Source organism: Rhinoderma darwinii, chromosome 3, assembly GCF_050947455.1.
Source record: "Rhinoderma darwinii isolate aRhiDar2 chromosome 3, aRhiDar2.hap1, whole genome shotgun sequence".
Lineage (NCBI taxonomy): Eukaryota > Metazoa > Chordata > Amphibia > Anura > Rhinodermatidae > Rhinoderma > Rhinoderma darwinii.
Genome location: NC_134689.1, coordinates 234,495,396 through 234,511,824, shown reverse-complemented (window position 1 = coordinate 234,511,824; position 16,429 = coordinate 234,495,396). Strand labels below are relative to the sequence as shown.

Below are 16,429 nucleotides of genomic sequence, written 5' to 3'. Positions count from 1 at the left end.
TTTTGGCAGTTGTCCTTTCTGGTGCGGTGTATCCTGCTGTGTGCCATTTCTTGCAGGGTTATTCTCTGCCGCAGTAGGCCCTGGAGCTTTGAGTATGTCCTTGTATACTGCTTCCGCTTCCCGATGATCCGTGTAGACTTGTGGTGTGCCATTTGGCGTTGTTACTTTTAAAATCGCCGGATACTGAAGTTGAAATTTCATGCCTCGATGATGAAACGCTGTGCAAATTCTGCTAAACAATTTCCTTTTCTTCGAGACTTCCGCTGAGTAGTCTCCAAATAGCATGACTGTGACTCCATTCAATTTTACCGGTCCTCTTCTGGTCTTGTATTGACGTAGCAGCGCTTCCTTGTCAGAATAATCCAGGTAGCGAACTATGACTTGTCTTGCCCTCTGTATCTGGCCTTGTGGCTGTGTCATCTTTTGTCTGTCTGGGCCCACCCTGTGCGCTCTTTCTACTTTGCACGGGCCTTCCATATTCAACATCTTTGGGAGGTCATATTCACAGATACTTTTTAAATGCGTTGCCTGCACTGTTTCTGGTATTCCCACCACCCGGACGTTATTCCGTCGTGATCTGTTCTCTAGATCATCTATTTTGGCCAGCATCTTTTCCTTTTCTGCTACCAGCTCTTGCAGGGTGCCATGTGCCTCTGCTGCTTCATCCTCCAGCATCGAGATTCGCTGTTCCACCTCGTCTAGTCGTGTACCATGTTGCATAATATCCGCCTGCATCTCTTTCAAGGAGTCTGATATGGTACTGGCTAGGGTGTCCTGTATATCAGGCGTAATGCGCTTAGCCACTTCTATGGCCAGTCTTTTGTAGTCTATCTTCATCGAGGTCGAGGGTTCCCCTCCCCCTTCCCCGTCCGACATTTCGTCCTCCTGTTCTGACGATGGGCGACTCACTGTCTGCCTGTCTTTCCTGGTGACCGGCGGCATCACGATAAGTGCTTCACTATGGATGTCTCTGTGCCAACTTCTACGTCTATTCAAGGTAAGTCAGCGTGTTTCTCGTTGTCAAAGTCCTGTCTGTGTGTGAATGGTCCCTTCCACACAAACCTGCAAAATGGCGTGTCCTCTCTCCTCTGTGCTGTTCCGGGAGTTTTGGCGCCAAAATGTGTAATCCGCGGTGTCCCGATAACTTTATTGCTCCCCTTGCCGTGCCCTTCTGGTTTCCGTGCCTCTCTTCAGCCTCTCCTCGGCTGATACCGTTTGGGGTATGGGGCCTTTAATGGCGTCCGTGCCGTCTCACAGCGAAGGTACCTCGGGAGTTGTTATTGCTGCAGCGATGCTGTCGGGACTCTCCCTCCACATTCAGCGTAGTCTGCCGGTGAGATGTCTATCGTTCCCCGATCGATACACTAATTGTGCTGGCTATGTCAGTTGATTTGGGTATCGTAGGTCTGGAGAGCTCTCTTTCACTCTCCTCGCATGGCAGCGCCGGAACCGGAAGTATATCTTATTTTTTTCTTAACTTTTTTTTTTTTTTGTCCCGCTAGTGGACTTGAAGACTTGCATCTTGTAGTGTAATGCATTCTAAGGCTATGTTCACACACTTAACCAAAAACATCTGAAAATACGGAGCTGTTTACAAGGGAAAACTGCTCCTGATTTTCAGACGTTTTTTAAGCCACTCGCGATTTTCAGACGTTTTTTACGGCCGTTTTTGGAGCTGTTTTGTAAAGTCAATGAAAAACTGCTCCAAAACCGTCCCAACAAGTGACCTGCACTTATTTTTCGCGGCCGTTTTTTTTACGAGCCTGTTTTCCAAATGGCCGTGTAAAAAAAATGACGCATCGGAACAGAATGCCGTTTTTCTTATTGAAATCAATGGGCAGCTGTTTGGAGGCGTTCTGCTTCAGATTTTTCGGGCGTTTAGGGCCCGAAAAACGGCAGTGTGAACATACCCTTACTGTCATTGTGATGTGACAGTCACTCTGATAGGAAGCCTATGAGGACCATCCCCCGGTTGGTCCTCATAGTTTTCCGTACATGGCAGCCCGGAGGCCACTGTCCCACTGTCTAGTCTCTGGTTGCCATGGCAAACATCGGCGGCCCCCGTGATTTCATGTGGGGGCTGCCGATCTGCTCTTAACTCCTTAAATGCGGCGATCGCAAAAGACCGCTCCATCTAAGGGGTTAACTGCCGAAATCAGCGGCGATGGGTGCCAATCGGCAACAGGGAATGCAGGGCAGACACCCTGCACAGTTAACCTCCGTTGCGATGTGGCGCCGCGCGGCGGTTAACTGTCAAAACCAGACGTAACTGCACATCAAGGTGCACAAAGTTACTGCTCACCTTGACGTGCAGTTACGTCAAGGTGCGGGAAAGGGTTAATGCTAGTGTATATCAGACCTAAGGAAATTACTTCAGAATTACCTTTTTTATAATAGATTTCAAGATCAAGAGATGGTTTTCAAGATCTGTTAAATACAACTAGAGAGGTTGTCTGGTTTGGTTTTGAGTTTCCTCAGACAGTGGTAAATCCTCCCTCCCTCCCCCCTTCAATTAGCTGTGGGGGAGTCATAGTGTTAATGCTGTTTTCATTGGAGAATTCTTTCAAGGACTAAAGTGTGATAGATGCCGACAAAAATCAATTGGTTTCCTTTCATTTTACGGAGTAGCTGTCAATGACCGCAGGAGCACTGGATGTGGCTCTTGGCTCATAGAGAAGATTCTGCATTTATTTGTACCTTGCAAATACAATACTGTGTGTGTGTGTGTGTGTGTGTGTGTGTGTATATATATATATATATATATATATGTATGTATGTATGTGTGTGTCATAGACCTAGATTAATGGAGTGGCATCCGTTTCTTTGAATGTAGGCCTATTCCTGAAAAGAAACGGACTTTACTCTTAGGGCTTATTCAGACGAACGGGATATACGTCCGTGCACCGCGCGTGATTTTCATGCGCGTGACACGGACCTATATTAGTCTATGGGGCTGTGCAGACAGTTGCGTGATTTTTACGCAGCGTGAGTCCGCTGCGTAAAAGTCACGACATGTCCGTTCTTTGAGCGTTTTTCACGCATCACGCACCCATTGAAGTCAATGGGTGCGTGAAAACCACGCATGTCACACAGAAGCACTTACGTGGGACAAGCGTGATTCACGCAACAGCTGTGAAAAGGATGAATGAAAACTGAAAAGCACCACATGCTTTTCTGTTTACAAACATCCAAATGGAGTGTCATAATGATGGCGGCTGCGCGAAAAGCATGCAGCCGCGCACCATACCGGGCTGACACACGGAGCTGTTAAGTTCCTTTTGCGCGGGCAAAATGCTGCCTTATTTGCGTGCGCAAAAAGCACACGCTAGTGTGAATCCGGCCTTAATGTAATAAAGTATACGTGTCCTTTTTATATACTTTTGTATTCACTTATATTTGCTTGTAGGACTTATTGGCATATGTATTTTACTATTAGACTTGTTCTACAATGGAACAACAAACGTTACTTAGGTGTCCGAGGATTAACGTTTTTTGGCATGGTCTGAATTCACTGGCGATGACGTCTAAAAGCAAATGGTTACTGTTGTTATAGTGTTTTACCAAACAGACCATTTAACAGGGTGTGCTTGAGTGAAGAATAAAGGTGCTCTTCTCTTATTATCTCAGGTCATCTTACAGTCCTATGTTCTCTTCCCAGTGCCTGCAGAAAGCACAAAACCCTTCAGTTCTATTTCAGACTCAGAAATAAAACACTTGTTCTCATCTTGGATATCATCTTGACCATTCATCTGGGCATCTGCCCTGCATTTTAACTTAGTTAACTTCTATCGCTAACAAATTTACACTGCACAGTATTACAGTATTACATTTTGTGGTGCCAACATTTTCTAATAGTCTAACAGATACAGCATATATTTAAAATTCCCACTGCAAAGCCTGACTTCCCTCAAAATTAAAACTAGGGTGTGTCTTTGTAGCTGTGTCGGGTACTGATGCTAAGCCCCACTGCAGTAGCGGACACGGCACCATTCCTATGGCACAGACTATGTGAGTATGTCACCGTGTCGGTACTGCAGTGGAGAGGCTGCGGTACAAATGACCTCTGCAAAAACCCTTAATCCAAAATATCCAAGTCCCCGTCACGCTAAAAAGGGGCCAGGAAGCTGAAATTGAGAACTTGTCTATTGGGTTCCTCACATGGGAGAGCTTCTTTTGTGTCCCTGTAACTGCTATTTTCTTGGTATTAAAATCTCTACTGCAAAGCCTTACTCCCCTGAAAATAAAAACTATGGTGTGTCTACAGTTAAAGATTTACTTGAATCACTCGTAGTCTGACCCATGGCACCCCCATGATAATGTACGTGTTACGCACAGGACAGGGACAACTAAAGCAGGTCATTACGATACCATACTTATGAATCTTTTTTTGTTTTTTTTGTTTTACACTTTTAAATAAAAAGTGGTTTTATTTTATAAAAGGTTTTATTTTCTCTGTTTCACTGTGTACTATTTATTTCTAATAAAAAATACTTTAGTAAAGCGAAATAACGTTTAAATTTTGCTAGGGGACTTCACTATGCGATCTTCAGATTGCCTATAGAATGCCAGACAGGCATTCTATTAGGTGGTGCCTCTGGCACGGCCTAATAGGCATACAACCATGGCAGGCCTGGGGGCCTTTGTTAGGCTCCCGGCAGGTGATCGGGAGCCCCCTCCCTCTGTCAAAACACTAAAATGCAGTGATTGCTATTGATCGCAGCATTTAAGGGGTTAAGTGGACGAGATTGGAGTTGTCCGTCAATGCCAGGCTCCCGCGGTGTTCACTCCTCTGTCCTGGTGGCTTAAAGAGGACCTGTCATCTGTCAAAAAAACTACATCTCAGATTGCCGGCACCTCACAGATTCTGGTACACTTTTTTTTTTTTTTTTTTTTTTTTTTTTCTTCTCTCCTTTCTAGCCTTCAGTTTTTGTGCAACCTCTGGAACCCGCACCTATCTCTAGAACGGGGCCCCCTAAACCTAGTTCTTTCTCTGCTCCTGCTGCCTCCGTGCCACTTCCTGGTTACATGGTCGGAAATTACGAAAATAGTCTAGCTCAGCGAGCCATTCACTTCTATGGGAGTTACGGAAACAGCGTTGCTCAGCTATGCTGTTTTCTACTTACATGGTCGGAAATTACAAAGTGGCCGGGAGGCAGCGGGAACAGAGGAAGGTAGAATAGGGTTGAGGGGGCCCCGTTCTAGAGAGGGTTGCGTGTCCCAGAGCTGGGAGCCGCATCTATCTGACATTTATGGCATATCCACAGAATATGCCATAAATGTTCCTGAAGGGCATTGTTGCTTGGCAATGGTCCGAGCATATTCAGGCACTGCCTAGAGAACAAATTAGTACACACAGGGCTGGAGAGATCCCAGGAGCCAATGTGCCAAGCCATAAAAGACTCTATTTACACCACTATGACAGAAAGATACGTTAATTTAGGAAAAAAAGGTATCCTCACAAAATCATAAGTTTTCCATCGTTCATGACCGTACCCGTGTGAGGAGACCGCCCATCCCAGGACAGGAAAGCTTAGGAGATAAAAAGGTTCACACCCCCTCCACACCTCCGTTTCAGGTTTCCTGTCCTCCGGATAGGTTGTCCTTGAGATATGTATCTAACTATTTTTTTTCTTCATACCCGGCTAAGGACTGGAAGTTGGAATGAATTTGCCTTCCTTTCCTGGTATAGTATAAGTCGTTGTAAAACGCAGCCTATTTACCTAGTCTGCTTCCCTGTGTGCTGCCTCCTGTCTGTTCATGTCTGCTGCGGCTAGGTCGGGCGGCATGCTTTTCCAGCGACTCTTCCCTTCTTGGAAGGAGGAGTGGTAAGCGCTGTGGGCAGGTAGGATTCTCAGTGTGGGCTGGACAGTGTCTGGGATGCGTCTGGCGTCGCTCCCGGTGGCGTCTGGCATGCCGGTAACAGGTGGGAGGAGTCACAGCACTGCTGGGCTCTATAAATAGGCAGCAGGGAGGCAGTCCTCTGCAAAAACTAGGGTTTCAGCCTATAATTACTGTGAGCTGTAAAACCAGAGACTATCAATATGAATGGATGCCTGCCGGCAAAATAGGCCCTTTTTTTCAACTATAGATAGAATAAAATAACAAAATTATATTGTGCTATTAAAGCAAAAGACAAACTACACGGAAATTAAAAGATTCATGTCTGCTGCTGACATTGAGGATGGGGGCTCTCTTGAAATTTTAACACATGCCTTACTTCTGACCTTAGATATTGTACCTTGGTTGGAGTGCGGCGTTCTGCAGCCGCTGACACTCTATCTCTTTCACAGCGTCGTTATACTGTACATTGCACTATGCTGGTCAATGTCAGCAGCGGACATGAATCTTTTAATTTCCGTGTAGTTTGTCTTTTGCTTTAATAGCACAATACAATTTTGTTATTTTATTCTATCTATAGTTGAAAAAAAGGGCCTATTTTTCCGGCAGGCATCCATTCATATTGATCGTTAATTTCACCCACCAACTATTGGGGTCTCTCTCTCCAGTGTTTGTAAAACCAGAGACATCGGTGAATCGCCATGCCTGATACTGGTGATGTCCATTCAAGAAGCGTTGACCCATCAGAAGCCCCCCAGGCCTCTGAGTCTGTATTTGTCCTGTGGGATGATTGGATCCACTGAGCATTTGATAAGATGCCTTTTCCATTATCTTAATGGTTTTTGTCTATGCCTTATGTTTTTTTGGTCAAAAGTCCAGCTCTAGTAAATCCAGGACTCGTGGAATCTGTAAAAAGTCCTTATCATCTTCTTACTCTAAACCCCCTTGTCAATTGTGCCTGGATAGGGTCATTGCTGAGCGAGCACCTTCTTTATTAGACAGTATCAAACAAATTGTGAAGGATGAAGTGGCTTCCTCATTGGAAGCTTTTAAGAAGACGAGTTCTCCGGCTAGTGCCTCGGGTGCACACTCTGCTCCCTTTAGTGCTGATGACTCATGCTCGGCTTCAGATGAGGGCGAAGTAGCCTCTGAATCAGACTCCTCTAATTAAGAACAGTATGGTAGTACCTCCTTCCAGGCAGAAGATACCAAACATTTGTTAAAAGCAGTTAGGACAACAATGGGGTTAGAGGATGTCAAGGAATCCTCCAGATCTGTGTCCGATTTAATATTTGATGGATTAGTTCCTAGACAGAAGAGGGTATTTCCAGTACATCTGAAAGTGAAAGCCCTTATTTACAGAGAATGGAAGAATCCTGACCGGAAGTTCTTCATTCCTTCCTCCTTAAAAAGGAAATATCTCTTTGAAAAGTACTCCGCTAATTGGGATAAGGCCCCTAGTGTGAACGCTCCAGTAGCTAAAGTGTCACGAAAAGACACCTCCCCTTTGAAGATTTGGGGAGTTTAGGGGATCCCATGGATAGAAAAGCAGATACATACCTTAGGAGGTCCTGGGAATCTGCAGCAGCTAGCCTTAGACCTACCTTTGCTGCTACTTGTGGGGCTAGGTCTATGAAGGTCTAATGGGGCAGTTAGAGGACTGGTCATTTTTAGGCTGGATGCGCCTTTTCTCGTCAGATCGCAGAAATTACACAGCTTAAGGCCTCATAAGTACCAGCGTGGGCACATAATAGATAAGACCCCAAGATTACAAATTATTGCCTCTCTCTCTTCCTCTGCAAAGGCTGCAGACTTTTTGACAGATGCATTGGCTGATACAGTAATATTATCAGCTAGGGCTCTATGGGTTAAATCATGGAAGAGGGGAGATCAGGGATCCAAAAATAGGCTGTGTGCGATACCTTGTGAGGTAGATCTATTATTTGGCCCCTGTTGGATTATGTATTGGATAAGGCATCCGATAGAAAAAAGGGGTCCCCCCCCCCCACCCGTGATAATCAGGTTTTTTTTCTGAAATAATAGAGCCATACCCTCAGGGGGAAGGAAGGATCCCTTTAACAAAAACGGTAAAAGGTTTATTTTTTTCCCAGCAGGATAAAAAGTAAAACCAGCCAGCAATGACGTCAAGCCTCCAGTGGGGGGAGGGGGGGGGGCTCTTTTTTTTTTTTTCTCCTTAGGCCTGGGGAAAAACCTCAACCAACCCGATTACTAGAGAGTATAAGGGCCAGTTCACACAGCGTTTTTTGATGCGGAAACCGTGTCGGAAAACGCGTAAAAAAAAAACGGCTGAAAATGGCTCCCATTGATTTCAATGGGAGGCGGAGGCGTTTTTTTTTCCCGCAAGCGGAAAAACAGTCTCGCGGGAAAAAGCAACATGCCCTATCTTTGGGCGTTTACGTCTCTGACCTCCTATTGACATCAATGGGAGGCAGAAAAAGCGTGTTAAGCTGCGTTTTTTGCTTGCGGCGCTCAATGGTCGCAGGCGAAAGACGCTGCGAAAATCGGCGCGCAGGCAGAGCAAAATCTGCCTCAAAATGCCAAACGGAATTTTGAGGCAGATTTTCCGCCTGCAAAAACTCTGTGAACCCAGCCTAAGACAGGGTTTTCAGACTAGAGTTTCTCTCTCCCCCTGGGAAAAATGTATCCCAACACAAAATCCAAGGGGTATTTTCAAGAGACAGGCCTTACTAGAGGAAGTCTAATCTTTGATTCAGAAGGGGGTTTCTAGTCCCGGTTTCCCCGGCAGAGATTAAAGGGGAAAACCAATGGCAAGTTCAGGGTTATTATCCGCTTCAGGTCCCTGAACAAGTTTTTAACATACAAAAGATTCAGAATGGAATCAGTCTGTTTCCCCACTGTGTAATGGCCACATTAGACCTTGAGGATGTGTATTACCATATACCAATGCATGTATTCTCCCAGAGGTTTTTAAGGTTGGCTATCTGGATAAATGGAAGCCTTCTCCATCTCCAGTTCAAGGCTCTTCCCTTTGGGGGGGTCTCTCAGGCACCGAGATTTTTCACAAAGGTAATTTCAGAAATTGTGGCCTTTATCAGAATCCAGGAGTTACTTCTAGTACCCTATCTAGATGACTTTCTACTGATTTTGTTCTGTCACCAATCTTTGACCAACCACTGTCAACTCCTCTGCTCTATGCTCTACCCTCTGGGACCTGGGGTGGAATATAAACCGGGAAAGATCAGCTCTAGCCCCTCCAAAATCAAGGTTTTCTTTTGGGAATTCAGCTAGACTCCACTTGTCAGAAGTGCTTTCTCCCCCCTCAAAGTCCAGTCCATAAAGAACAGAGTAATGGATCTCTTTATTTCCCAGTGTTCCCTCCAGAAAGCAATGTCCATTCTAGGCCTGATGACCTCAGCTATCCCAGCAATAACGTGGGCTCAGCGTCACTCAAGGCCACTTCAGCGGGAGATTCTTGGCCTTTGGGAAGATTCCTCTCTCTCTTTGGACGCCAAATTTCACCTTTCTTCAGAAGTGAGACTCTCTTCTGTGGTGGACAAAGGTAGAGAATCTCCAATCTGGGATGCGTTGGTCAGTTCACGACCTGGTCAGCCTCACCACAGATGCAAGTTCATGGGGTTGAGGGGCTCACTTGGGGGAGGATCTCTGGCAGCGAAGATGGGCTCTTTTGACCAGCTCTTCCTCCTCAAATCTTAAGGAACTGATGGCCAAAAAAGAAGGGTCTCCTAGCTGCAAGTTCCCTTATTACAGGGAAAGGATGTCCGAATTTATTCAGACAATTATGTTGCAGACTTCCTTAGTTGAGTCGGAATCGGGCAAGGTGAGTGGTGCTTGAACAGGGATATTTTTCTGCAGATTGTTTCCAGCTGGGGTCTTCCTCTGATGGATCTCTTTGCCACCAGAGAGAACAAGCAAGTAGGAAAATTTTACTCTCTGAACCCTCTATATCATCCTCTAGCTGTGGACGCTTTGAGTCAGTCCTGGGGTCAGGAATTGGGATTTGCCTTCCCACCACTTTGTATTATTCCCAGGTTATTAAAGAAAATCCAGGAAGACCGAGCTGCAGTGATTCTGATTGCTCCAAGGTGGCCCAGGAGAGCCTGGTTCCCATGGCGCACGTCCCTCTCAGTAACTCCTCCTTGGGTCTTTCAGGAAGGATCTTCTTTTTCAGGGCCCCTCCTTTTTTGTTTATTCGCATCTCAACAAAGTTCAATTGATGGCATTGGATTTGAGAGGTTAATTCTCTCTAGAAAAGGTCTTTCAGGCAAGGTAGTAGACACACTCTTAGGTAAGAAGAAAGTGACGTGTAACATCTATTTGGGAGTTTTGGAAATCCTTTTACTAAGTTTGCAGGTTCAGAACAAGATCCTCTGACTGATCCTAAATATACCAGTCATTCTAGATTTCCTAAAGGCCGTTATAGACAAACGACTTAGACCCAATACTCTGAAGGTCCAGATCGCGGCATTGAGTCCCTTTTTTGATGTTAGGCTAGCCGAACATCCCTGGGTAAGGAGGTTTATACGAGCATCATCACATCTGAGTCCCACTCTTAGGTCTGTAGTACCACCTTGGGATCTAAATACTGTTCTCTCGGGCCTTTCTCAAAGTCCCTTTGAGCCTATTGAATATTTCAGACTACTAACCATAAAATGTACTTTCCTTATGGCCATTACTCCTGCCAGGAGGATTTCTGAGATGCAGACTTTTTTTTTTTTCAGCTCACCCCCCTTATACTAAGGTATTAGATTGTAAAGGAAAGAAAAAAGAGGGATACTGCAGGCGCTGCTTGGTTGATAAAAGTTGGTTTATTGCATAAAAGCAAGGTAAACAGATTGCTACGCGTTTCAACGCCGAACTGGCGTCTTCCTCAGGCAGATATGCCTGAGGAAGACGCCAGTCCGGCGTTGAAATGCGTAGCAATCTGTTTACCATGCTTTTATGCAATAAACCAACTTTTATCAACCAAGCAGCGCCTGCAGTATCCCTCTTTTTTCTTTTATTTTCTTTACAATTTTCATCAAGGCAACTCCTTTAGGTGTTTGCGTTTTGGGGATCGGCAGCAGCTTGCACCTCTTTGCATTTACCTGCCAGTATTTGCAATTTGGAAAAGGAAGCACATATTTTATTTCCCTGGAAAAACAAACCTGTTCTGACGCCGTGTCCTTTTTTCTATTATTTATCATTAAGGTATTAGATGACATGGTGATCATTAAACCTCCCCCCTCCTATGGCCGGTTTCTGGGAATAGGTTATCAAATTCCTGAACGATGAGATGGGGGTCTCCTGTCCCGCTGTGCCCTAAAATCTGTCTAGTCACTCCTGAGCCTGCAGATTATGACTCCTATCCATACATTTATTGTAGAGACCTTACATTATGCCAAGAAGTTGTTAGCCAAGACTTGGTTGTCCTTTTGGGCCCCTACATTTGCAGAATGGCTGTCTCTGGTTGGTACTATGTTACCTCACAAGAAATGGTTATTCCAACATAGACACTGTCCTCTCAAATTCACCAAAATTTGGCATAGATGGCTGCAGTCTCCTGCTACCTTCTGCTCCCCCCAATGCAACACTTCTGAGTCGCCCCTGAGCCCTTAATCTGTTTGCTTCCATGGACGTGGCTCATATTTGGCCCAGGTCCAGTTGGCCCCTCTTGCATTCCATGTATACATTATAGACCTCTGCTTTTAATATCGTGTAGAATAGGTCCTGATCCTCTGCTGCATGGTACCTGACTTGTTTATACTTTTTTTTTTTTTTTCTACATGTGGAAACTGAGTTTTTAGTTAACTGGTTACTTTTTTGTATTCTGCTTTAGGCAGTGATCGGCTTTACACACTGGTTCATAAACATTCAAGAAGTGTATACTTTTCAGATACCCTTCGCTTTATATTGTATTGTCTGACGTTTATTTACCCTATGTATTGCATTGTCCTACTCAAAGGTACAGGTGACTCCTCTGATGCATTGCTATATTGAATTACTGATTTCCTTTGTACTTGCAATGGACATATTGTCTATACATCTCACTGCTCTGTATTTACTTCTGATGTTTTACAATAAACTTTCTTCGTGAATTAAAAAAAAAAAAACCTGCCCCTCCTTCCTTCCAAAGGTAGTTTCAAAGTTCTATACTTCGCAGGATGTCATTTTACTTTCCTTCTTTCCTGACCCAGAGAACATTCAGGAAGAAAGGCTCCATGCCTGGACTTCAGGAGATGTCTTCTGAGATATCTAGAGGTTACTTCTCATTGGAGGAAAGATGAAAATCTTCTCCTACACTTTCAGGGACCTCGTAGAGGTAGTAAGGCTTTTACAGTATCCAATGCCAGATGGATTAAGCAGGCAATACATCTAGCTTATGTATCCTTATCACTTCCTCCACCAGTAGGGTTTGGAGCTCATTCAACTATGTCAGTGGCTATGTCCTAGGCTGAGACAGCAGGAGCCTCTCTTTCTCAAATTTGTAAGGGAGCTACGTGGATTTCTCCACATACCTTTTTTTTTTTTTTTAAGACATTATCGTCTGCAGGTTCCCTTTGGAGCAGATGCTTCCTTTGGTAGCAAAGTCCTGCAGGCTGTTGTTCCTCCCTGATGACTACTGTCACGACGCGGGGTGTTGACCCACTGGGCCGTACCGCGTAGCGGGGTAGCAACGGGCCAACAAGGTACAAAACAATGTCTATAGTTCGGAAAGTGTACCTGAGGCAATGTAGACCGTAGCGGAGGCACGACTTGACTTTCTCAGCAGGTGGCACCGTGGATGCAGCGGAAGACACAACTTGACTTTCTCAGTAGATACGATAGCACGGGATACAGGGTACAGGCAGCAGGAACGGATAACACTGGGAACTGGAAAACACTGGGAGACCATTTGCAAGACAAACTTTAGGTATACAACAACGCTCAGGCGAGGAACAAGTGGGCAGAGCCCCTTTTTATAGTCCAGCAGCCATTTGGGCTAATTATTGATGGGTATTGTATTGTGCTATTTGATTTTGAAATGTGTTTATACTGTGATAAAAAAAAAAAAAAAGATTTTCCTTTAAGACCAGAATGCTTGTGTCACAATGTCCAAGTAGAAGTGATGTGACCTCATAGCATGTATTGTGGTCAGCAGCTCTATGGGAGCGACTTGCTTGAGCTGAAATTCAGGAGTGCCATGTCTCTCTTTCCAGGAAACAGCATGACCAAGTATTTGGAAAGGATAGAAGAGATTAAGAGAAGTAAGTGTGAAAACTATAATAAAAAACTGATTGTAATTTGTTCACTGTTGGAGGGAGGTATTACTAGTTTGTGGTTATCCACGTGACACACATTCACAGGTTGGTGTCTAACAGGCCGATATCCACAGTACTATGAGCATTCTGTATATGCACTTGCTATAAAGCTTTAGAAATAAATCTAAATAAAAATTGTGAGGTTCTAGTATCTGGCCATGACATTAACCATTATTATATGAAATAATGTAATAAATAGGATTTCTGAAGCAATATAAACTGTGGCATTCTAGTATTTGTATAAATGATCTCCACTTTCCCTACATTATTTTTAGCTGTTTTCATAGTTACAGCCTCACAAATACGGTTTTGTTGCTGTCCGAAATTGAATTCCCTCGGTGCTCATCAGATTTCTTTTTATTTTTATACCCCTGTTCAGAAGAGTCTGGAGCACACACAGATCTTTTGTCTTTTCCATGTGCGGTATAATATAGACCTTTCAGGGTTTACTAGAATAGCTACTTTTGTACCACCTGGTAAGGGTGCCTTCTATCCATGTGAAATCAAACCCTCGCTGCAGTAATTCTGTCTTATGAGAACAACTGAGAGAATATGATGTCTGAAAGTATACAAATCTGATAAGAGCCAGCACAATAGTTAGGACTGTCTCTGGGCATGGCATAATGAGGGAATCTGGGACGAGATGGACAATTCCTGACAGGCTCATAAACTTGTTGAGTCTGCTTCGCATTCGGACCAAATCCTACACACTTGGATATTTAACTGTTCATCAATAATGTCCCAAAGCTCCGATGAAGCTTCCGGCCAGGCAGAACCAGGTAATGATTTTTCTGCTCCAGTGTCTAGGAAAACTACTGTACCATTACATTGCTATGTATCGAGTATGTTGTTGTGTCTGTAGATGTGTCCCGCTACTGGCCCTACTGAAGCAGGTTCTCTGTTAGTCTTAAAATGAAAGGTCTATGTGGTTATGTCACCTGTAAGGTGGGTATGTGTTTATATGTATAACTATAGATAGAACTTTTGGATTATTTTGCTGTTTAACAGTGAAACAAACTAAACTGCTTTGATATTCAATCTGCTTCCAAAATCCCATTATTTATACGTTATCTCTAAGTTTACATAGATGGAAAGTTGAATATAGTGTCAAGTGTGGTTGATTTTGCAGTTTTATATGTGAATGCAATTGACCTCGTTGTTCTATTTGGCGCCCACCCTTTTCTATACTTTGGCTTCCTGGATCCCTGTATGGGGGGGGGGGGATTTGGATGCCAGGGTTAACTTGTCAGCTGGATTTTTTCGTTTCAGAGAAGGGCTGTCATCACATTGTAGCGAGGTGGTATTTTTACTTGTACTCTACATTTTTCTTGAATGCTTTTTAATCCAAAAAGATAGTCAATAATTTATGGTCTATGTACCAGAATTTATTTTCGGAAAATTAGCAAGTAAAAACATGTGTTTGATTTTATTTTGTTCTATCCCCAGATTACAGGTATAAAAAAGATGAACTTTTCAAGCGGATTAAAGTTACTACCTTTTCCCAACTGGTAAGTGAGCACGTTTGAGCTATAATAAAGCATTAGCCGCTAGCAGTTAGTTTTTAGGGTGCGTTTTGATGAGATTTGGCAATTACAAGTGTCAGCATGAACCTGCATCCAATTGCCTAATACATTATCAGCACAGTGGGGTAGATTTACTATTCATATTGAGCTAGAATTCTGCCGTACATGTCGTGTGCCACATTTATTAACTGCTTTCAGACACTATTTTAAAATAAAGTTGAAAAGGGAGGGTTGCAGGGCGGGAAATGAGGCGTGGGCTCAGAAAGGGGCTTGACTTAAAATGTGATACCATGCACCAAAAATTTTGCACAAAAAACTGGCTTAAATTAAGTCAACCAAGCGGTGGTATAAAGAAAAGTGTCTAGCTAAATGGGCCAAATTTATCATACATTATGTACAACTTTGGAGCAGTTTCTGACTGACTTCTGTAAGTTTACCATCTAAGACAGTATTAGTAAATCTGCCCCAATATCCCTTCCAGTGTAAATGGTACAGCACACTTATTATATTTGGTAGTATGGGGTATAGAAATGTGTATGTGTGTGTGTATATATATATATATATATATATATATATATATAGCCTTAGTAGGGAACTGACCACTGTCCCTCTTGACAAAGAGCAGTAAATAGGCAGCACTCAAAGGCTTATAGTGAAAAAATATATAGCTATAGCTCTGGGCTAACTTTACCACTAGAAAATAAAATGTGGTCTGGTTTGCTTCATGTGGTGGGACTAATTTTCTGTCGCAATCCTTTATAAACCACTAGTTTACCAGGACCGACCATAGTATGTACAAATCTAGACTTTAACCCCTTCCCGCCGCAGCCTTTTTTAAGATTTTCATTTTCGTTTTTTCCTCCCCACATTCCAAAAGCCATAACATCTTTTATTTTTCCGTCGATATAGTCCTATGAGGGCTTGATTTTTGCGGGACGAGTTGTAGTTTTTCGTAGCACCATTTATTTTGCCATATAATATACTAGGAAACGGGGAAAAACTTATTTGTGGGGTAGAAAATGAAAAAAACAGCGATTCCTCCAAATATATATCGTTTTTTTTCTATATTTTACTACTTTTACAAGTAAAAACCGAAGTATAAAAAATTATGTAGAGGAAGAGTGATCCAGCGCTGATGTTAGTTTAAAAGGGAAATGAGAGTCCCATGTTTATTGGAAAAAATTTTAGTAAAAATAGAACGGGAGACGCAGTCCCAAAGTGCAAGTAGTTAGGGTATATGCCCCAAGCCTACGCGTTTCAAACGCGGTCTGCGTTCTTAATCATGGCAAGAAAGATAATGACCGTGTGTCTGGGGCTCTCTTGTATGCTGAGTGATCAGCTGTAAGAGCCAATATGCAAATGACGATGATTAGCGGAAATAGTCAGTCAAGGGGTAGCTGACACCCAGCGGGCAAGAAAGTAAATATATCGTAAAATCTAATCGATATAATGATAATATGTGTACATCAAGTGTACAGAGTTCTTCAAAAGCGATTCTAGGATATAATATATAGATGTAACAACTTATGTATAGAAGGTGATAAATAAGCCCGTTAATTAATGGTAAGCTCATACAAAAGAGACTGAGACACCAGGTCGTACATATACTTGTACATACATGAAAAGCAAACATGGCATGTTGACATATCAAAGAATTAAAAATATTTGTATATGAATAAGGTTAAAAAAGAATTGAAGAAAACAGAACAAATTAAATATTTGTATAGTACAGTATTCATAATTCATCTATAATCGTAAGATTTATAAGTATCATAACAAATCACTAAA

General features: G+C 43.2%; 1 protein-coding gene across 3 annotated transcripts in view; it reads left to right on the top strand.

Annotated features, from left to right (window-relative positions):
- CEP41 (centrosomal protein 41) overlaps window positions 1-16,429 on the top strand; it is a 66,888-nt gene that overhangs the window by 22,709 nt on the left and 27,750 nt on the right. For 2 of the 3 annotated variants that reach the window (XM_075857515.1, XM_075857517.1), the window contains 2 exons: window positions 13,017-13,064; window positions 14,565-14,626. In XM_075857515.1, the coding sequence (XP_075713630.1) occupies window positions 13,017-13,064; window positions 14,565-14,626 (110 nt within the window). The remainder of the gene's footprint in view (window positions 1-13,016; window positions 13,065-14,564; window positions 14,627-16,429) is intronic. The other variant, XM_075857516.1, reaches the window with a different exon arrangement.